We start from the raw sequence: 24,270 nt of genomic DNA on the forward strand, positions 1-24,270 counted from the left end.
TTTATAGGCAAAGTTAACAGTATTTAGCGATAGAATGGAATGAGGGTGTGTGAAGGAGTAGAAGATTACTAACTCTCAGGTTTTGGGCTCATGTAAAAATGTACATATTATATAGTGATGCAAATTTTAGAGATGGGGAAGTCAGAGGGAGGAACAGGTTTATTTTGGGGTCTCGCTTAACTTTGAACATGTTAATTTGAATGTCTGAGAGATATCTGAGTGAAGATGTCATGGAGGTAGTTTAATAAGTGCATTCAACTCAGAAGAAAAGTCTGTTTTAGAGATATAAATGTAGGTATTCAGTAACTAGATAATAATTAATACCATGAGCGTTAACAATATTGCTAGGCATAGAAGAGTAGAAGGGGTCAGGACTGTGTCCTGATACCAACTAGATGGATAGAATGAGCTTGCATATAAGACTGCAGTATGACCAGAGATGCAGAAGAAAAATCAGGAAAGGGTAGTGTCACAGAAGCCAGGAGAAAAGGGTATTTCTAGAGGGAGCAGGTCAATTACATCAAAATGTAATAAGGATTGAAAGTATTAGAAAATAAGTTTGAGTCTAACATACACATTTGTAAGTGTATCAGCACATAGAAGTTACTTAAAGCCATGGGAACAAAGGAGACTACTTAAGGAAAGCTTGTAAGTGTGCCCCTGCACAACTTTTAGAAGCATCCCTTTTAAGACAAAAGTCAGAGATATCTGATTAAAGTTGCAGGTTTTCCGTATATTTTATTCAAAATGTTTTCCTTCCCAGCATGAGATGCTTACCTTCATACCTGGGATCCCAGGCGGTCCCTATTATTAAAAAGAAAAGAGATTATTATATATATATGACAGGGGAGCACAGTGCTTTCCAAATAGAGTCCAAATTGAATAAGACAACTATAGGGTCATTCTAAGTACAATGTATCTTAGGATAGTTAGAGATGACATTTATATTAAATACCATAGAAGCTTTGCTTTTACCCAGCAGAGAGCTATACTACCAACTTCTTTTTGTTCAATCCTTTTCTAGTTTACTACTTTAAAATGTACTACTTTGTCCCACATGAATGCATTGAGCTCACTTTCTACACTTCTGCTTATTATGTCAATTCCTATGTTCATTATAATCCCCAATTTCATAACTTACTGGAGGACCCTGTAAACCAGGAAAACCGGGACTGCCTGGAAATCCACGTTCTCCCTAGAAAGAGTTAAAAATAAAGAGAATGGAGGAACAAGAAACAAAGCATAACTACACCAACAAACAATGACTTATTGAAAAGATTTCTGTAAAAGCCATTTTGAAACATGCCAGATTGCCAAAAATTCATTAGCCTTCACTTTCCAATTACTTCAATATCAACTATCCATATCAATTCAACCTTCTAAGATACTTTTATTCCTACTCATCAATCCCAATCAGAAATAAAGAAAAAAATCTTCTACCGCAGTCATTTTCTTCTGACAAATCCATTTTGAGACAATCACACCACAGATTCCTGGCCATCATCACATTTAATAGTTAATGATTTGCCCCAATTTTCTGCCCATAGATTCTTATTTTAACTGCTCTATTGCATTTTTCTTTTATTGTAAACTATTTCAAATTATTTTTGTAAAGAAGAAAAGATGGTAAGAAAGAATGTCATTAATATCACAAAGAGGACAATAATAGAAATAGTCCTAGCAATTGCAGGTCATTATGTTTTCTAGGCACCCAATTTTTCTCACTCAGTATTGTAAAGTACTAATATGGACATTTGGTTTAGAAAACAGAAGCTAAAACTGCTGTATAAGAACCCCTATGCAACATCCTTTCAAATACCTATATGCCATAGTAATCCTAGAAACATCCTGGTCAGAGGCTTAAAAGAGTAAAATTATTACAGCTGTGTGTCTTTGAGTTATTGTCCAATACCCATCTTTCCACCACTTTTTACACATGGAAAAAGTATAACCAGAGAGAAAGAAAGTGGCCTGTACATCAAATTTAGAAGACAGAAAACAAAAGAACCCATATATTCTGGCTTCGTCTCTGGGGTTCATTCTATCCTACATGGTAAGAAATGTAAGAAACCATTTAATTTGAAAGTATACAAAATGAATCCATTTTTAAAAATTTGTTGTTCATATAATTAGGGGCCTCAGACACAAAATAATCATGAGATCTGCTAAGGTGCTCCTTTATAAAAAGAAAAAAAAGATCCCTTTAATCATTTAGCATCCTATGATCATTGTAGATACATTTGGTCTTCAAATTTTGAGCTTTGGCTAGTGATCTGTTTGTTGCTCAAGGCATACTGGTGTAAAACAAATAATCAGAATAGTCACAAGAATGTAGCCCACTTTAACATGCAATGTGCCATGCAAACTATTTCCACATTGATCTTATCACTGTAAGGTTGCCCCAGTTGAAATGAAGAAGACAAGTAAGCCTCACAAATCCAAAATAAAAATTATATTATTATTATTACTATTATTGGCAAGGGTCACATTAGCCTGGAGAAGTACTGGAGGTAAAAACAATTTTATTGCCTTCAAGTATATACTACAATAATTATCATAAAATACGGCCTTCATAATGCAAAATACTTTGGTTAAGTTATTTTAAATAGCTGCCTTAATATAAAATGACACATGCCATTAATTAGAAAGATCTAGGGTATTTCATGAACACTTTCACAGAATATTATGTGCAAAATGAAAAACACCAAAAGAATATACAGAAGATAATAACATTGCATTAACCTAAAGGAAAAGGGAAAAGTGAGGGAGTAAGAACAGACATATCTGTTTTCAAAAACAGCAAATTTCCCTAATTTTTTTTCTTGCTATCACTTTATATTAAATCCAAACAGTAGACCAAAGACAAAAAATTGGGTCAGGAAAAAATGTCTGTCATATATAAAGTTTTATTTTTCTTTTCACATTGTTCAATTCATTGTTTTTGCTGACAGAGAAGAGTTTCACGTTTCATACTAAAAGTTTATAGTAAAAATTGATGTGCTGTATTATATATAGATTTTGAGAATTTTTCCTAAGGAAGTTATTAGGCAAGGTAAAAAAATTATAAAAGCATGAAATTTTTGAAAACGTAAATTGTACCTTGCTTAAAAATTGGCAAAGCTAATGAATGACATTCACAAATATTACTCTTAACAACTGATTTAATATTTGAAACACATATATCCTAACTCTTTCTTAACTCTCATCCTACTTTACCCTAAAGTCAAAAAAGGATTTGGTAAGTAATCTTCAGCCCAGTGCAATATCCCAGCTAATTACACATGCTTAACAAATTACTGATGTTTCAATATATTGAAAATGTGAACTCAGAACATACCCTATGTATGTCCTAGACATGAAGCTACTGTTATCTTTTCTTCAACATTCTTCATATTGATTTCTTTAGATTTTTAAGACTATTGTTATCAAGAATATCGGCTAAGATTAAGTTGAAGAAATCTTACCTTGGTTCCATTGCATCCGGGGATACCTTGAGGTCCTGGGGCCCCATCATGGCCTGGCATTCCCTTTGAAAAGGGATATAACACATGTATAGTATTTCTTAGATTATATTTTAAGGGATTTTAAAATAAGAGGCCAAATCCTACTTACAGGAAGACCTGGTGTCCCTGGAAATCCAGGAAGTCCAGGAGGACCCTATAAGAAGAAATAAATTCCTTCAACCAAATAATAATCAATAACAATAAAATAATATCCTACCTAAGAGAATTATGAAAGTTACATTAATGGGCAAAATGTCTCATTGATTATTACCACTCATTGTTCTTTTAAATATTATAGAAAAAGACCCTTCTATGTTTAAAAGTCTCTTTTATAGAAAATCGTACAAGAAATTCCCATTTGAGGGAGCATTGTCTTCATTGCACTTAGTAGGAGCAGGCAAATTACTGGATGAAATGTCTTTTCTAAAAACTAAAGTGGTTCTCCTAGGTTTGTGATGAATATTGAATTCAGCAGGGAATGGGTAAGTGACAAATATGTCTGCCCCTGAGAACATCAATGTGATCACCCCAATAATTCTTCAATCATATTTCCCTGTTAGGATTGGCAAAAATACAAGTTTGACAATATCTTCTGTAGGTGAGGCTATGGGGAAAAGGTACTTTCATACACTGCTAATGGGATTCAAACACCATGGAGAGAAATTTGGAAATATCTAACAAAATTACACATGCATTTACCCTTTGAAGCAACTCATTTCTAAGAATCTATCCCAAAGGTACACTAGAAATCATGAAGCAAAATATGAAACTCAAGGTTATTGATTGCAGCATTATTATAGTTAAAGTTTAGAAATGACCATATAACCACAGTTATAGCTAAAGATTAGAAACAATAGGGACATGACTAAATAAATTATGGTACATCCACATAATGTAAAACTATGCAGCTGTTAAAAAAATGAGGAAGATCTCTGGACACTGAAATATGTAGTGCTCTCCAGGATATAATGTTAAGTAAAAGAAACAAAGCGTAAGTAGTATATAATACATTCTCTTTTTATAAGAAGGATGGTGATACAAAACAATGAAAATATAAACAAAAAATAACAAAAAGGATTACCTCTAGGGTGAAGAGGGAATCAGAACCAGGAGATCGCAAGGATACATGAGAAGCATCACCGAATATACATTGTCTTATAGAACAATATAAACGTTTTAAATAATTAAAAATAAAAATTTTAAAGAGATAAAAAGGAAATCATTAAAAATTGAAAACAAACTGAAACCTATGAAGCTAATGTATGTCAAGTTGTTGACATAATCAAACAGAGAAAAGAATTGCTTCAAGTACCTTGAAAACATGCTATTTTGACTGTGCTTCCCAGTGAAATTAGTCAATTCAAAGTGGAAAAAAGAAGTCAAGAAATAATTAATGGCATTTAAGAATTCTGCTACTACTAACATTGAAATTGCTATTTTGTTCATTTGTAAAGTGCTATTTTCAAGCTATTATAGGTATAATATAGGAAAAAAGAAATAATAAATTATATTAATGTCATTAGTAATCAAGAGTTTCACCTTAGGAAGAGAGAGGTGGTAGGAAGGAGAGAGAATAAGTATGCAAAAGCCTTTTTATTCTAAATTTCAATTGGAGGTAATAATATAAACTCATGATAGTTTTTCGCTTAAAAAAATACATATTCCCTAACTCTGTCCACTGAAAACACACCAAAACAAAGTCAAATCCAGTAGCAACGAAAACCCCTAACATTCAGACTGTGGTATCTAAGTCACATTTTTCACTAAAAGAACCTCAAATCTGAGACTTGGCCAATTCCAGATCTGGAGAGGAAATGTACAAGAAGAATCTTGTTGTGTCAGAAACCAAGGAAGTTATCAAAGATCAACAGCATTTTGTCAAAAGAACACAGGACAGGGCCAACTTGAAGTGTCTCCCACAGACCAAAGATGGGATAATTTGGGCTTCAAAAAGAATAATGAGTACAATTGATTGAAACACATAAATCCCATATATTTATAATGATAAAAAATTCAAAAAACCTTCTTTGATCATCACTTGGAGTTGCTGGTGCACCAACTCATTACCCAATTAGAACTCTAGCCGATAAATTAGAATCCTAGCTAATAAATGAAGGATTGATAGAGTTTTAAAAATCACCACTTTGCAACTCTGTACGAAAAAAAAAGGATCTAGGCAATAATCATCAATGGATGCTAAACCGTTAGATAAAAGTTGACTGGGAAATTTTTGATGGCAGAATCAGGCTCATATACCTGAGACCACTGATCAAACCCAGCATCAGAAAAGTGGGATATAAAAACTACAATGAGATATCACCTCATACCCGTCAGAATGGCTATAAGCAACAAGACAAGAAATAATAAATGTTGGAGAGGATGTGGAGAAAAGGGAACCCTCATATGCTGCTGGTGGAAGTGCAAACGGGTGCAGCCACTATGGAAAACTGTATTGAGATTCCTCAAAAAAGTAGAAATAGAAATACCATATGATCTAGCTATTCCACTACAGGGTGTGTATTCAAAGAATCACAGAAATCAAGAATTCAAAAAGATTTATGCACCCCTATGTTCATTGCAGCATTATTCACAATAGCCAAGATGTGGAAGTAACCCAAGTGCCCATAAACGTATAAATGGATAAAGAAGATGTGGTATACACATACAATGGAATACTACTCAGCCATAAAAAAGACAAAATTGTGCCATTTGTGACAACATGGATGGACCTTGAGGGTATTATGCCAGACAAAAATAGTCAAACAGAGAAAGATAAATATTGTATAATTTCACTCATATGTGGAAGATAAAGAAACACATAGATAAGGAGAACAGATTGGTGGTTCCCAGATGGAAGGGGGTGGGGGGAAGGTGAAAAGGATAAAGGGGCACTATATATGGTGACGGATAAACACTGGATTATTGGTGATGAACACGATGAAGTCTATATAGAAAGTGAAATATAGCAATGTACACTTGACATTTATAAAATATTATAAGCCAATATGACCTCAATAAAATAATTTTTTTAAAAAGGACAGACAGATATTTTTGCTGTAAGATATAATTCAATAATAAATACACAGAACTATCTATAAAGTATTCTTTTCCTATTTAATTTTTTACAGTATAATTTACATACAATAAAATGCACAAATTTTAAGTGTACAGCTTTTTCTGTATCTCCAGAAAGTTCTCTAGTGCCTCTTCCAAGGCAACCTCCAATTTGCAGGAAATATGGGGAACAGAGGATCAATTTAAATGACATCATGAGGTAACAATCAGCCAGATCCAGAATGTGGAATGCAGTACAATACAAATGACCCAGTTTCTCCCCTGGCATAAAAAGAGGCTTAAGAAACATAGCAACCAAATGCAATATGTGGAACCTGCTTGGATCTTGGTTTGAACGGACAAATTTTAAAAGGACATGTTTGAGATAATTGAGGAAATCTGAATATGGACTGAGTTTTAAAGTATATTGAAAAATTATTGCTATTTTTTGAGGTCTAATAATGGTATAGTGGTTATGTGGTTATCAGTTAGAAAGACATACTGAAGCATTCACTGGTGAAATGAATCATTCGAGGGATTTGCTTTAAAATATTCCAAAAACATAGTGGTAGCATATAGATGAAACAAAATTATCAAAATGTTGACAATTTTTGAAGTGGAGTGATGTGTACCTGGGAGTTCATTGTACTATATTCTCTGTACATTTGTGTATGCTTCAAATTTTCCATAATAATAAATCTTTTAAAATCTGCATATCAAGAGTTGTCTGTGAGCTGAGATCTGAGGATGCAAGAATTTTCAAGTTACCTATTCCTAAGCACTTCTGAAGTTCTGGTTGAAGGACATGGACTATTCAGGCACTCCCAGACACTTGGAAATGGGGATTGATATAACAAACAGGGTTTTTTTAGTCTCAATAGTGCTTAGGACATAGTTAATGGTAGCTATAGCTATTATGAGATATGATTATTATGAAGAGCTTTAACAGAATATTGCTATCCATTTATTACAGAAAAACATAGAAATATGTCTGCTAAAATAAACTAAGGGTTTTGAGTTTCTTCCATGCTTTTCCAGTACCCTACCCACACAAGTCATAAGTAGCACACAAGGCAAGCTACATCTTGTTAAGAAGTATATAGCAAACAGAATGTTTTAAGCATTTATGTAAAATGTGTATATCTGCTAAATTTCTGGAGATCAAAGGTTCAGAATGTTTAATTGTCTTTCTCATACACATAAACATGCTACATCACCACCTGTGTATTTTATACTCAAATTAAGGGGCCTCATCAATCTATGAACACAGAATTTCAGAGCTAATAGGGACCTTGGAGATTGTGTTGTTTGACTTTTTAATCTAACAAATGAAGAAACTGAGGCTCAGAAAAGTTGAATATGATTTCCTAAAAGCCAGTACTATTCTTTTAAAATTTTTATTGAGATTATGATAGTTTACAATCTTGTGAAATTTCAGTTGTACATTATAGTTTGTCAGTCGTGTTGTAGATGCACCACTTCACCCTTTGTGCCCCCACCTCACCCCCCCTTTCCCCTGGTAGCCGCTAATCTGTTCTTTGTCTACATGTTTAACTTCCACATGTGAGTGGAGTCATACGGAGATTGTCTTTCTCTATCTAAAGCCAGTACTATTTTTAAACTATAGTTTCCTCTCAATTCTAAAACACACTGAAAAACATATGTCAACCTAAAAGCTTTTCAGAAAAATTACACTAAATGGGCACTTCAATTTTGAAACACATTCTAATTTCCAGAACATTAAAACTTGAAAAATCATGTATCTTAGAATTGAGGAAATGTCTTATTTTTCAAAAAGTAGTTATTCTTTAACTGAGTGGTTTAAACTAATGCTTCCCAAACTTATTCTCTTCAAGGTATATAAAGAAAATTATAATATTTGTACTTAGTACACTGGGAGGGTACACAGCCTGAGGTGACCATCCTTATGAATCTAGAGGACTAAGATGAGCACACTGGTTGGGAAGTTCTTGTTTAAACCCTTTGTATGGTGTATATTTTTAATAAATTGACAAATTGTTAGAATTTAGCACTTTCATATTTCTTAATCATAAGCCAATTTAAAATCTTCTTACATGAGACATCTGGATATATAAAGGTAACTATCAAAATACTAAAGAAAGGCTAATTGTAGATAAATACATTTTCCTTTTTTGAATTTCAGTATGAGTCTTTTCCAGCTGTCTCATAACACTTGCTCTGCTTTTTCTTTGTTTTGACCAACAAAGCATTTGACATACAGCAAATATCACTTACTCTGATCCCTTTTGGTCCTGGTGGCCCTGGAATTCCATCATCACCCTGAAAAGTATAACATATTTAGTTTTTTTTCTTCAAAAATAGCCTTCAAATAACTAATTTATATAATAAAAAAGACTTACATTTGTGTGAACCTTTGTGAACGTTAGTAAGAAACTCACACACCCAACGGAGAAGCATTTATTATTGAAACTGAAAGCATTCAGGTAAGTTATATAACAAAAAATGAGAAAGGCCTTTATTTACTGAGAGGAAAACTGCTGACACATAAAAGAAACTTATATCTGTAAAGTTAACTATGAATCATGCAAGAAAACAAAGATGAAATAGTGGTATAGATATTTCCCAAATCATTTATGCATAAACAAAATAAGAGCTGAAAATCTGGGCGGTTTCTGTATTATATCAATCTGTTCGCCATGCTGGTAATAAATAGCATCATCTCTGAGCCCAAATACGTGCTGTTCTTGAGTTTGCTGTTTTAAACATTTGCTTTGTTTTATAAGGCACTTCCTACTGGCAGAACTTAAGAAGGAACAAGAAAGAACCATAGACTTTCCTTTCTAGCTTCTGCTGTAGATGCGCAAAAGAGGCTGCCCACATGTATGTTCATCTATTTACCCATTTCTAGCTACAACCTCATTGCTGAGAATTTAAAGTTTTGCCTGACTAAATTTTTATTAGTTTCTATAAAAAATGGAATAAAGAAAACCTAATTCTGCTCCAAAAGGTGGGAATTTTAGTGGAACATATAGCTGGTAGGCCACTGCCTGAGGCTTTAGATAGCTTTTATTAAACTGGGACATCTTGCTTTCCATAAGTGGTTTCCAAATTACTCAACTCACAACCCTAGAGGTTCCACTGGAGGTTCCTCGATGCCTATGTCACAGCCCTTCTTTAACCAGCACAGCTCTGTTTTTATCTGTTTCATGTGGGGTTCCATGAAAAGCTTCATTTGGAGAGTTACCTGGTGGATTAGTTTCCTATGCTGCTGCTACAAATTACCACAAACTTAGTGGCTTAAAACAACATAACTGCACAGTTCTGAATGTCAGAAGTATGACAGGGGTCTCAGCGGCAGAGCTGTGTTACTGTCTGGGGGTTCTAGGGGAGGAATCTATTTCCTTTCCTTCTCCAGCTTCTAGAGCCATCAGGATTCCTTAGCTCATGGCCTTCTTCAATCTTCAAAGCCAACAACGGTTGAACGAGTCTTTCTAACATTGCATCACTCTGACACTGATTCTTCTGCCTCCCTCTTCCACATTTAAAGGACCTTTGTAATTACACTCGGCCCACCCAGATAATCCAGGATAATCTCCCTAGTTTAAGATCAGCTGATTAGCAACTTTAATTCCATCTGCAATCTTAATTTCACTTGTCTATGTAACCTAATATACTCGGAGGTTCCGGGTATTAGATCATGGACATCTTTAGGGAGTGGGTATTATTCTGCCTATGACAACTTCCTTTAAAAAAGTTTAATAATCTACTCTTTCCACAACAGATGCATCTCTGAGGAGATTTAAAGCAAATCTAATTCTATTTTAAAACAACTAAAAGACAGTTTGTTCAATGAATTTTTTTGTGTCTCCCTACTAAAGACAGAAATAAGACAAGGATGCCTTAATATTGTACTGACTGTACTAACCAACATGGTTAAATAAGAAATTAGAGATATAAAAATTGGAAAGGATGAGACAAAACAATCACTATTTGCAAATGATATGATTGTATGCATGGAAACCCGTTAATTATGTGAAAAACTACTATATTAACAAGATAATTCAGTAAGATAATTGTATATAAAATTAATATGAAGAAATCAATAACTTTCTTATATGCCAACAACTGCTAGTTAGAACACATAAGGGAAGAAAATATGCAATTTACGAAAAACTTAAAATATGTACAAGATTTTTAAGGAGAAAAGTTTAAAACAATTCTGAAGTTCAAAAAGGATGGCTTGAACAAACGGAAAGGCACTTCATGTTCCTGGAGAATAGGATTCAACATAAAAAAGTCAATTTTCAATAAATTTAGTCACAAATTTGATACAATAAAAATAGAAATAATACAAGTTTATTTTTAAACTGGACAAGGTGACTCTAAAGTTCATATAGAAAAATAAACCAGTAAGAACACTGAGGAAAATTTTGAAGAAAAAAAAGAACAATGAGGGGACACTAGCCTTGTCAGATATAAAATTATAGCATAAGACATCAATAATTATAATAGGTTGGTTCTGGGGCTGGCCAAGTGCTGCAGTGGTTAAGTGCGCACGTTCCGCTTCTCAGCGGCCTGGGGTTCACCGGTTCAGATTCCGGGTGCGGACATGCCTACCACTTGGCACGCCATGCTGTGGTAGGCGTCCCACATATAAAGTAGAGGAAGATGAGCATGGATGTTAGCTCAGGGCCAGTCTTCCTCAGCAAAAAGAGGAGGATCAGCAGCAGTTACCTCAGGGCTAATCTTCCTCAAAAAAAAAATAGTTTGGTTCTGATATTTGAATAAGCAGACCATTGGAAGAGTATGGAAAGTCCAGAAACAAGTCCATATATTCATGCACATTTGGTTTATAATGAAAGTGGCACTGCAAGTTAGTGGGGAAAATTATATTGGGACACACTTGTGAGGACATCTGGAAAAAAAAAATAAAGGTGGAACTTATATCACAAACCATACACCAGGATGAATTAGAAATGGATAAAATGTTTACATGTAAAAAACAAAACTATTAAAATACTGCAAGAAAACACAGGAGAATTACTTTATAATCTTACAGTGGGTAAGGCATTTCCTACTCAAAATTCAAAATCCATAAAAGACCTTTGAAAAACACACACAGAGACATATGAATATACACACACACGTACACACTCAGCAAAGACAAATGACAAATTAGGAGGAAATAATTGCAACTCGCAACACAGACAAAGGGTAATCTCGCTAATATATAAATAGCTCACTGAACTCTGAAAACACCAACAATCCAGTAGAAAAATGGGCAAGTGATGAATAGATAGTTCATACAAAAGAAAACACAACTGATTCTCAGACCTATGAAAAGATGCTTGAACTCACTCTTAATAAGAGAAATGCAAACTTAAGGTACATTGAGAGAGTATTTTTCACCTATCATATTGGCAGAAATCCAAGTTTCATAATAGGGTTGGTTAAGCTATAGGGAAATTGATCTCCTTGTATATTGGTGAACCAAGGATAAATCATACAACTTCTTGGGGTGAAATTTGGCAATATCCATAAAAACATTTAAAACATGTACCCTCTGATCCAGCAATACCACTTCTAGTAACCTTACAGAGATAATCCCTTATTGGGGAAAGGAAATCTATTAAAATTGTACATCTAGCAGCACTGTTTTTAGTGGCAAAAAATTGAAAACTATCTAAATGATTATCAATAGGGACTGGGCTTGATAAATTATGGTTTCTACACACAATGGAATACAATGCAGTTATAAAAAATAATACGGAGGTTCTTTGTATACTGATATGGGATATCTACAACATATATGAAATAAAAAACAAAAGTCAAACAATGTGTTGAATATGCTACCATTTCATAAACAAAGGGAGGCAAAAATATGTCTGTATGTTTATACACATGTATGTGTATGTATATATTTTTATTTGCATGAATATTTATTAAAAATTCTTGGGCATATTCACAAGAAAATAACATAAATGAGTAGCTATTATGGATATGTAGAACTCAGTGGCTAATGAACACAAGTGGAAAGGAGATCTGTTTCATTGTATACCTTCTTATGATAATTTATTTTGAATAAAGTGAATATATTATCTATCGAAAACTAAGTTTTATTTGTAAGAATAAAGAAATCCTTTAGAAAATTTTATATATACACTCCTATATATATATATATTTGTTATATATATATATATTTTTCTTTTTATGTATCTTTACTTTCAAACATAGGAGTATACAGATTAAAGAATAATCCTACAAAAATTCTGACTCAGTATATATGTTAATATATACACATGTACCAGAATATCCAATCACATAAAATGTACAAATTCAGCTATGTTCGGAAGCATGAGGTCATGCTGTAGGTAGAAGCAGAAAGTACTTCAATTTCAGAATCCCAAAAGTTTAGAAAGCAGCCCAACCTTATCATTTTAATGAATACTGAAATGGAATCACAGCAAAAGCTCGGACTGCTTTCTAAATTTAAACTGCATACAACCACACCTTTAAAAATTATCATACTATTGTAGAATAGCTCCAGTTAATGCTAAATTATTTCAAAGGAATTCTGGTGTAGTTAACTTCTTTTAGTCTGACACAAATCTTTATTAAAACTGCCCCCTCTCAGCCTAGTGGTTAAATTTGGCATGCTCTGCTTCGGTAGCCCAGGTTCAGTGCCGGGGTGCAGACCTACACCACTTGTCGGTGGCCATGCTTTGGCAGCGACCCACATACAAAATAGAGGAAGACTGGCACACATGTTAGCTCACGGCAAATCTTCCTCAAGCAAAAAGAGGAAGACTGGTGACAGGTGTTAGCCCAGGGCGAATATTCCTCAGCAAAAATAACCCCAAAACACGGCCACGTCTCAGCAAGCATGGTGTACAAGAACCTCCGCCTCTAATCCAAGATAAACTTGGGTGCAAGAAGTGTAACTTTTTTTTCTATGGTTCAACTTAATTTCTGTTTCAAAGCATCCATTTCACTAACATGGCTGAAATTTAATCTCAGTCAATTGGAGGTCCCAACTCATTTTCACAAGGCTGTGCCTAAGTTATGGAGAGGTTAAGTAGTTCCTAGGTGTTGAGGATGGGAGAGTCTAGTCCAAGCTGGAATTCATTGGGATGTCCCATGCCAAAAGTCTGCATGGATTGCTGCTGAGTCAGTGCTCAATTCCATCCACCAGACTCTTTCAGATCTCTCTGCTACCTCTGACCCATTCCTGGGCACATGAGAAACTTTCTGCTGTTTTTGTAACTCCTTAGACATACGAAATTCCGTTGAATGCCCCATCTACTTAAATTCTATGCAGTCGTTTCAAGTCTTGCTTTTTCCTCAGTGTAAATTTCTACTCAGGAAACTTAGCACGAGTCCCTTCTGATCTTGAATCTAACAAAAGTACCGTGACATACTGCCACCTCCTCAGAGATCATGCACAAGCATACCCCACAATCTATGCTGTGGTATAGTTAAGTGTTAAAAAGTATTTATACATTTAAATTAATTTTCCTCCTTTATTGGGAGGACTATCTGATGAGTATCCACTTGTTTTTCTTAATACTCTAATGACATGATGTGCCACTATTACATGAGATAAAATTAAGAAAAACAGGTTTTTAAACCACTTTTCCTTTCCAGGCAAATGAACAGAACTGGCCCTTTCATATATCAGTTCACCAGTCACCTTAATACAGATGGTAAAGGGCAATGAGCCAAAACAGCCATTTTTTAAAAAACAAAACAGGAACTTCTCCCAATCTTAAAATTCACTTTATCTCTTTCCATTCCCTACTTAACATGCACATGAGATGCTATCCTTGCTCATGGTATAGGAGAGACTGCCCACATTGCAGTCAATGGGGACATGTCTTCCCAACTGATAGGACGACAGCATCTTCAAATCCATGAGCCTGGGTATGGGAAAGGGAGGGTGTATGGATCTATATCCCCTTCTTTCTCTCCCACAGAAGAGCCTGTGTGACTTCCACCTCTCCAAATTCATTGATAACACCTGTCACAGGTAGTTGCCAGCAGTTTGAATTTGATTAACTGCTGGATATGACAACCATCATCCAACCCCACAGATAAACGTCTGAGTGCTATGCCACTGACTACAACAAATGGACATCTCTCTAAACATGGAACTTTTTAGTATCTTAGATACCTCAGCCCTATTACACTGGACCTGATGTGTTGCCACAGTTGGACCCTGACACTACAGAAAAAAAACGCCTCCTCAGATGTCAACTTGCTCTTGTCTAAGATGGGATTAACTGACGTATCTGGGAAAAGAGATATGGGGTCTGCCACTGCAGGTATTGCGACCTCAATAGTGGCGACCTTCTCCTCCCCCTCCCCTAACGTTATACAAATTTTCCAATTCTACTCAGGGACTCTGCCCACCAGGAGTGACTTCTGGCTATTTGATCCCCATGGTAATCAATGACTTTTACACTCCCAATACTGTGTGTGTCCCCCTTGGGGAATTATTTCTTTTGTAAAAGCCAGGCCTTTGACATTCTTACCAATGTACCATGTACATATGGGGCATTGAAAAGAGACTTCTGAACATTCAAAACAGCCCCTCCCATGGGTCATATCATACTAAATAGAGTAAGAGAAGAACTCCCAAACCAGACTCTGGTTACTCAGGAGAATTGTCATGTGGTATTACTGACTCTATGCTCATGAGTATGCTTGCTCCAGGCAACTTTTCCCACTATCAGGGTCATTCAATTAGAAAAGGTTGTGTGCAACCTCTCCTTGACCTCTACTAAATCATTAATGACACTACTTCAGCTTTGGAAGCACAAGAGACGTGCCTCAATTACTTGGCCCAAGTAGTGTTGGATAACAGCATAGCCCTCAACTTCCTGCTGGCCAACCAAGGAGGGGTCTTGCTATTGCCAGTATCTTGTGTTGCACCTAGATGCCTAAAACTGGCAAAGTAGAACAGTTCATCATGAGCTTAAGAAAAAAGGCTCTTGGCTGTCTAAATTAGATTGGGTGGGCTATGGGCCATCTATTCCTAGCTTGGCAATGGTTGAGGCTCATGGTTAACACTCAATCCTCCAGGCAGGCCTGACTGTCCTGCTTGGAATAATTTTGATCATGACCATGATTCTCTGTGGCCTCAGACTAATTACCCAATTTTTGTCATGGCCACTCAAAGTCCAACCCATTCAGATCCATGATGGCATAGCCTATGTTTCTCACTTGGGTCCTGAAAAATCAAGAGATGGAATTTAGGAGTCTGGTTCCTGGCTAAAAACCTATGTGTGATTTTTCAGGCTCAACCATAGGCAATTACAAAGGCCTTAATGGTAGGCCTCATACAGGAAAGCTGCCCATCCCACACGAGACTTAGTGCACAGACAATGCATGGCACTCTCTAAAGGGAGTTGTAGACAAGGATTCAGGCCCCTTGGCTTGTCATGCTCTTATGCATGTCTGCATTGAAAGACCTCTTTATCTGGAGACTTACTGGAGACCTTTTTAATGGGAGAGAGGGTAACCTTAAGGAAACTTTTTCTGCGCTCTGAGTCAGTAGTTTTCCACTCCTAGCCCTTCCCCCTCTCCCTTCTCCCACCCCACCTTGGGTCTATAGAAAACAACAGGAGTTTTTTGCTCCCAGCTCCCTCAGCAGTGAAACAATTCCCTATGTCTATTCTGATCCATCTGACTCTCACTGGCACTCTTCCATGCAGAAAAATGGAACAGTGGGGAAGTTGGCCCTTTCTTTGGTTTAACGTTTTGCTTATACTGTCACAGTAAGTAACTCAAGGCTTGACTGTTACTTTCCTTTTGGCTTGTTGTCTTAACTACTCTGACACCTGGCAGTTCAGCTCTATCCAGCTCAGCTGAGCTCCTGACAGAACTTAATTTTTGTTAAGGATCCTATTAACCACACACAATTAATAGATCTTCCAAAAACATCTGAATATGGCAATAATTTTCATTTTTTTAAAAAAAACTAACAATAAAGTATAAACTCTAGGACATTGTATTGTTTTATTTAAATATTAGTTTCTGGCTATAATTCAGTAAGTTTGTATTTGATTTGACACCTACTTCCACATTTAAGATGGCTTAATTCCTCTGGTAGTCCTGGTTGGCAACTTGGCACATACCTTTTGTCCCCGAGGCCCTGGAGGCCCTTCTGGACCTGGAAATCCAGGCAAACCTGGATGGCCTTTCAAACCTGGAAATCCTCTCTCCCCCTGCAATTGAACAAGAATGAAAGGCAAAGTCATTTGCGAATTTTTAAGCACAGGTATGGCTGCGATTCAAAAAGATCAAAAGACCATCTAGAGAAAACTAACTTAATTTAATGGTACTAAATTCACAGTATCCACCCACATAGGGAAACCTGTAAGATCTGAGTGAAAAAAACACAAACCACTCTAAATTGATATCATATATGGTAATATAATCTCTTGCTTTCTTGTAAAAGTAAAAAGCATATCAGAGGTGAAGTGAGGTTTAAACACAGTGACATTAAGAGTTTAACAGGGAAGATGGCAATAAATCCAGGAAACCAGGTCTGAAGGGTTACATGAAATAAATATGGTGCAGGGATGAAGAAGGATAAAAGAAAACCATCAGAGAAGCTTTCAGACTTGTAAAGTAGAAGACTTGCAGGAATAATCAAAATGGAAACCATTAGCTGACTGAAGATAAATTAACCAGAAAAAGGCTCTAGAACATCAAAAATTCAAAAGAATGCATGTCTATTGAAGAAAACAAAAAATATATACATAAAGAAAACAACCAGTAATTCTTCTACTCAGAATTACTATTTGAATTGTGATTTAAGTCCCAGTTCTGACTACAGCACTTATCAACACCAGCACGGGAGGGCTACCTACCTACCAGTGAGGGTCCACCACAACTTATCAGCATCTACACAGTAAGGTTGCCTGATGTGTATATCTGTACAGCCAGAAAGGTAGGGACAGCAGAGCCACCATGTGTACTAACACACCATTAGATCGACACATTAGGGGTAGTTAACTTGCATACAGCCAATCGTAGTAAGCATGTGAACCCCAACACCCCCGGGGATCCAATCACAGAAAGCAAATTCACTACTATTATGTTTAAGGATCCTGAGGGCTCACAGCTCCATTCCACATGCTCCCAACTGCAGGGCTGCAAGCAGTTCCTCTACTTCCCTAAGGCTAAATGGCTGAGTCTCTGGCCAGAGGCTCCGGATCTCATTCTGGGAAACCTCTCACCAAATTCTATCCACAGTGACAGCCTAGGCAGCACCTGAGAAAGAGAAAACATTCATATCTATAAGACAACTGACTAACGGGCCATTGGAGGCACATACCCTTAGATGTTAAAGTACAATAGACTTTTATTCATACTCCCAGTGTGTGTGTGTGTGTGTGTGTGTGTGCGCACATGTGTGTGGTAAGTACTAAGTTTAGTCTAGAAAGCTTAGATAATTCTCTATTGAATAATTCCTTGTTCCATTGAATCATCCTATAACAAATATAAGTACTTTCAAAAGGTTACTTCTGGTCAATTTCCACTTATTACTTCAAAGCCAACGAAGCAAATGCTAGCCAATTAATGGTAGGTCTAAACATTCCTGTAGTTTTGACAACAATTATTATTGACATATTACTACATTTTCTATTTTCTATAAATATATTTCTTTGTTGTTTTAGTTAGTCATAGAATTATGATAATTTGGTAATCCTCAACCTCAACCAAATTATTTTAAAGGAAATACAGCAAGAAGGGAGAAATAAAGGATTCAAAATTTTAAGAGTTGGATTGCCTCAAATCATTACATAGCCCATTCCTGGCAGAGCTAGTAGTAGAAATCTGATCACAAGTGCCAGTCAGAAAGGAAGCTAAAAGGAAAAAAAAATCTAGTTCAAGAAGATTTCCATAAGTGGAAAACACTGCTACATTTTGGGATTTCCGCTGGTATTTAAGAGTATACCTCTGCCAAAACTTGAGTATAATGCTTGAAGAGAGCCATATTTTCTCAGAAGCAAAACTGCTTTCTGGGCTACAGATAAGAGAGGAATAAGCTAGAAATTGAAAAGCAGAGGGTGCTAAAAAGCTTACGTGTGTTGGTATTAATAAAATCATACATCTATAAATTCTATACCTTGAAATCTCCTCACAGTATAGTCAAAGAATGTTGTGGTCCTATCTATCTGACTGAGAAATATTATACCAAGATAGAAGGGCAGCCACTGGACAGTAGCAAAAAGAATTATGAAAGCAATCCTCAGCCTTTGAAAGGGAGAAAGTTTCCTCCAGTAGAAACTACAGAAGACTTCCATGAGGAGGGGATGAGAGAGGGTCTGCCACCTAATTCTCAATACAGATGGTTAGGAAGGCTGACATTTGTTGTGTGCCTGTTGTGTTGGCAATCATTTAATCCTTACAACTAATCTAGATTTTACTGTAATTTGCTAACACAAACATAGAAAATGGTATAGTGTGTCTATTTCTGAAGGTCAAACTTTAAAAAAAAAAACTGTTTTATGTTGCCTGCCTGTATTTGGATAAAAAATCACTCCTATTTTTCTTTGTGGAATAATCTTCTCTCTTTGCCTGTTCCTTAATTATTGGTATTACTCTGAATTCCTTTTTTGATCCTTTCTCTCTCTTTCCATGGGAAATCTCAAATATCAACACATTTTTCCTAAAAGCTAGGCTCACAGGGCCAACTCTCTTAAAACACCTCCACTTGAATATCACACAGGTGCCTAAAACTCAACAAAAATAATAATAGAAAACATGTATTGAGTGTTTTCTATGTGGCAGAGTTTATTCTAAATTCTTTCCATCTTTTATCTTATTTAATCCTCCCAATGACAATATGAGGTAAATACTATCATTATTTCCATTTTACACATGAAGAATTAGGGGGAAGAGAAGTTGTGTAAGAGCAAACAATATAAGCAACATTAAATTCATTATCTTTCTACCATCTTCCCTATTTCAGGAAATAGCACAACTTAGCTACCTCAGCCAGAAATTTGTAATAATCTTGACTCCACTCTCTCCATTACCCCTTCATCTACTCAATCATGTTATCTTCATTACTGTATTCTTAGTGCCTAACAGAAAAAATACTCAGTAAATATTCAATGAATGAACTTCCTTAATGGAATATATAAAATTCATGGCACATGCTTTTGCCCAGACTTCAGAAAAAAAAATGAGTCGGGTTAGGAGAAATTATACAAAGGTACAAAGGATGACTTTTTGTGATAAAGCTGATTTATCTACCACAAGCCAGTATTAAAAAGAAAGATAACAGACTGATTAATTATAAGTAGAGCCTAGTTAGTGAGTCAAAGGCACCCATAAAAATGCTATGATTTTACAGGAAAGGCACTTTATCATCACAATAAGAAAGTTACATGATCATGGAAATGAGAAAAAAATATTTTAAGAATAGGTTCTCAAGGAAGACATGAAATTAAAGGAAAAATGTCAGATTTCTGAGGATAGGAAAAATAAAAATTAGGACAAACTGCTATAATGACAATTGAGATTTAAATTATTTTGGATAATATTGTAAAAATGTAAAAATTATATAAAAATATGGGTAAGGCAATACCCTTAATGGACAAATGAAAACAATGATTTAATTAAGTAATGCAATTATGGGCAATTTCACCCTCTTTTTGTGTATTTTCTCTTTTGTTTTTGTAATTATATATCACAAAGAAATATTTGATGTAATATAACTGGGAGAACAAGAACATGTATCTTTGGCAACTGTCAAAATGGAGATAATCTAGGTCAGAAAATCTCAAACTTTAGCTTGTTTCAGAACCACTTGGATAGCTTGTTAAAACACAGATTATCTGGCCCTACCTCCAATTTTAGATCCAGTAGTTCTGCTATGGAGCCTAAGAATCTGCATTCCTAACAAGCTCCCAGTAAATGCTGATGCCACTGGTAGAGGGGCATGCTTTGTTGTTTTACTTTTTGGGTTTTTTTCCTTTTTAGTTTCATACATTTGTTAATGATATGCCCCTCAATGAATTGTGTGACACGGTGACAAAATGAGTTCAATAAAGTCAGTCTATGAGAGGCCAAAACAATGTGTTTTGATCAAGTATGCAAATCTTCAGAAGCCAGGCTTTGTTCCAAAGAAAATGTACAGGCTGCCAAATAAAAACCTAGGAAACCTTCAAAAGGCATAATGCTTACCAATTACTCATTGTGTCATAATATATCTTCATCAAGGCACCCCAGGAAAAAATACATAAAAAATAAATTATTAGAAAATATAAGTAAGATTTTAGGAAACTCTTCAGTATTAACTGGATGCATGAGATTCCCCTTGGTAACTGACTGCATTGACTTGTTCTGTGGTCTAAATGTTTACAATGTATTGCTAATTTATTTTTTATTTTATTTTTTAATTTTTAAATTTTTATTTATTTTTTTATTGCAGTAACATTGGTTTGTAACATCATGTAAATTTCAGGTGTACATCATTATATTTTGATTTCTGTGCAGATACATCATGTTTACCACCCAAAGATTGATTACCATCCATCACCATACACATGGGGGCACACTTTGTTTAGGTAATGTTTTACTGTGACATGAATGCTAGGATGTCATCTGGTTAATTTCTCATTGTCATTGTGAGTCTGGTGAGTTTTGTTTGATTTTAGCAGTGTGCACTTGGACACATTCCTTCAGCGGAATCTACGTTTTATTATTTCTGTGTTAAACTTACTTTTTAAAAGCAGTTTTATCGAGGTAAAATTAACATACAATATATTGCACATATTTAAGCTATGCAATTTGAAAATTTCTGTCACATATGTGACAATCAAAATATTGAACATATCCATCACTCACAAAAATTTCCTTGTCTTTTCAACAAATGGTGCTGAAACAACTGGACATTCTGTGAAAAAAAATAATTAAGCTAGACACAGACCTTCCACCTTCACAAAAAATAACTCAAAATGGATCAGAGACCTAAATGTAAAATATAGAACTCCTAGAAGATAACATAGGAGAAAACCTAGATGATTTTGTGTGGCGATGACTTTTTAGATACAACAAAGGCACAATCCATGAAAGAAATAATTGATAAGCTGGACTTCAATAAAATGAAAAACTTCTGCTCTGTGAAAGACAAATGTCTCTTGACAAATGTCAAGAGAATGAGAAGACAAGCCAAGACTGGAAGAAAATATTTGCAAAAGACACATCTGATAAAAGACTATTATCCAAAATATACAAAGAACTCAAAACTCAACAATAAGAAAACAACCTAATTTAAAAATGGGCCAAAGACTTTTTTAACAGACATCTCACCAAAGAAGATATACAGATGGCAAATAAGCATATGAAAAGATGTTCCACATTATAAGTCATCAGGGAAATGCAAATTAAAAGAACAATGGGATACTACTACAAACCCCTCAGAATGGCCAAAATCTAGGACACAGACAACACCAAATGCTGACAAGGCTATGGAGCAAAAGAAACTCTAATTCACTGCTGGTGGGAGGGCAAAAATGCTACAGCCACTTTGGAAGACAGTTTGGTGGTTTCTTACAAAACTAAACATACTCTTACCATATGATCCAGCAATAGAATTCTTTGGTATTTACTCAAAAGAGTTGAAAACTCACATCCACACAAAAATCTGCACACAGATGTTTATAGCAGCTTTATTCAGAGGTGTCAAAACTTGGAAGCAACCAAGTTATAATCAATAACATTCACTAATTCATTCAAAAACACTTATTGAGCCTCAAAGAATGGAGATTAAAGTATGATCCCCTTTATCCTAGTATAACTCTCCTTAGGCCACAACTCACCATCCCTTTTTTTTTCTGGTGAGGAAGACTGGCCCTGAGCTAACATGTGTGCCAATTTTCCACTACTTTGTATGTGGGATGCCACTACAGCAAGGCTTGATGAGCAGTGTGTAGGTCCATGCCCTGGGATCCAAACCCACAAACCCTGGGCAACCAAGGTGAAGCATGTGAACATAACCATTAGACCACTGCGCCAGCCCCCATTACCCCTTTTTAATTTTCTAATTTCAATATCAGTTACTGAATCATAGTGGCCAGGTTTATGCTATTTAATCATCACCAATACTTACTTTGTAATCATCATATCTATACAATAAGGGTGCAGCTGTGAAAAAAGTGAGATAAAAATAGAGATTCACCAATCATTAAATTACAAGGACCAGATAAAAATACATGAAATTGCCTAGCATGGTATTCAGCACAGATTAGTAGCCTGATAAGTGCTTGGTTCCTTTTTAAGTGTTTTTCTCTTCTTTGCTTATCAAGTCAGTGATTTCAGTAAGATTGATCAGAGGTTGGCAGACTATAGGTTGTAGACTAAATGCAATCAGAAGACTGTTTGTATAGTTCAAGATCTAAGAACATTTTTTTCCACACATTTAAAGGGTGATTAAAAAAGAAATGAGAGAAAAATATGTGACAGAACCTTGTGTGGCCCATCAAACCTAAAATATATACTGTATGGTCTTTTACAAAGCATGCTTGCTGATTCCTGAGATATAGTCTAATTCTCACAGCTATCTAAAGTAAGCAGTATAGTACAATTCATTTTATTTATTTAGATGCCAAGGTAGACACCTTGTTTTTTTTTTAAATATTAAAAACACTATTTTACTTGTTTTACTTAATTTTTGAAGGCCCATATCAGTTCTTACCTTTTCTCCTTTTACACCACTACAGTCACACTTTGATCCTGGAGAACATCCATAGCATGCCTATAAGGAAGAGAAAGAGGAAGGAAAATCATTAAATATGAACCTCAAAACCAGAATGTGACTTACAGCTCAACTAGATTCAACAATCCAAACTTGTAAAACAAATACCAGAAAAATATCTGAAGGGATATATACCAAATTGCAAATAATGATTACCTCTGGGGAAGCTTTCTCCTTTTATTGTATACATTTTTGTTTGAACTTTTCACAATGAGCAAATGTAATTTTTATTATTTTAAAGTGAAAAGCATCTTTAAAAAAAAGATGTTAAAAATAAAAAAGAAATTCACACAACATCCCTGTAATATAATTTGCTACTTGTCCAAGCTCTTAGGAACTCCTTTATTTTCCTAACTCTTAATCTATATTAGCAATGACCTTAGCAACTAGACACGGATGCCTCCCACTTGAAGTTGCTTGCTTCTCTGCATAGATAAGCAATCACGGAGCATAAAATAAATACTATCTTTTACCACCTTTCTTTTCGTGGCTCCCACTCTCTTCATCACTAGTAGCTCAGTCTTAACAGCTCCAAGCTTTACCACAAATGCTGTTCCTACAGCCTACATGTTCTAAGCAGCCACTGCTAACAAGTTGATTCACTCATATCAGAAACTGAGGTCCTGAAGCCAGAAAAATATCTTCCTGTAAATAAGGAAAACAAGAAGACAGTAGATGACTTCTGCCATCCAGAACTATCCTTTAATCTGGCATGAAGCTGAACTGCTTAGAAAAACAAATAGTAATTAGTTTGACATATGTAGATGGCTCAGCATTTATGTACAATAAGGTGGTATGCTTCTCATCAAGTAAGAGAAACTTTTATGTGATGTAAATACCAAATAATGTTTATCAATGCTCAGCATTGAAAGTCTATGACTTAAAAAGAACCTTAGCCTCTCTCCCGACCCTCCATGCTTTCCTTTATTCCAATCACTACCAGAATACCTTTCCCAA

The 24,270-nt window shown here is 35.4% G+C and overlaps 1 protein-coding gene across 3 annotated transcripts in view; it reads right to left on the bottom strand.

Moving 5' to 3' along the window:
- The window catches only part of COL4A5 (collagen type IV alpha 5 chain), a 226,507-nt gene that overhangs the window by 113,849 nt on the left and 88,388 nt on the right, over nucleotides 1–24,270 (bottom strand). For all 3 annotated transcript variants that reach the window (XM_046673318.1, XM_046673317.1, XM_046673319.1), the window contains exons 2-8: nucleotides 23,254–23,313; nucleotides 16,676–16,765; nucleotides 8,814–8,858; nucleotides 3,613–3,657; nucleotides 3,465–3,527; nucleotides 1,142–1,195; nucleotides 778–804 (exon numbers count right to left, since the gene is read on the bottom strand). In XM_046673318.1, coding sequence (XP_046529274.1) covers nucleotides 778–804; nucleotides 1,142–1,195; nucleotides 3,465–3,527; nucleotides 3,613–3,657; nucleotides 8,814–8,858; nucleotides 16,676–16,765; nucleotides 23,254–23,313 — 384 coding nt within the window. The remainder of the gene's footprint in view (nucleotides 1–777; nucleotides 805–1,141; nucleotides 1,196–3,464; nucleotides 3,528–3,612; nucleotides 3,658–8,813; nucleotides 8,859–16,675; nucleotides 16,766–23,253; nucleotides 23,314–24,270) is intronic.

The sequence above is a fragment of the Equus quagga genome, chromosome 10, assembly GCF_021613505.1.
Source record: "Equus quagga isolate Etosha38 chromosome 10, UCLA_HA_Equagga_1.0, whole genome shotgun sequence".
NCBI lineage: Eukaryota > Metazoa > Chordata > Mammalia > Perissodactyla > Equidae > Equus > Equus quagga.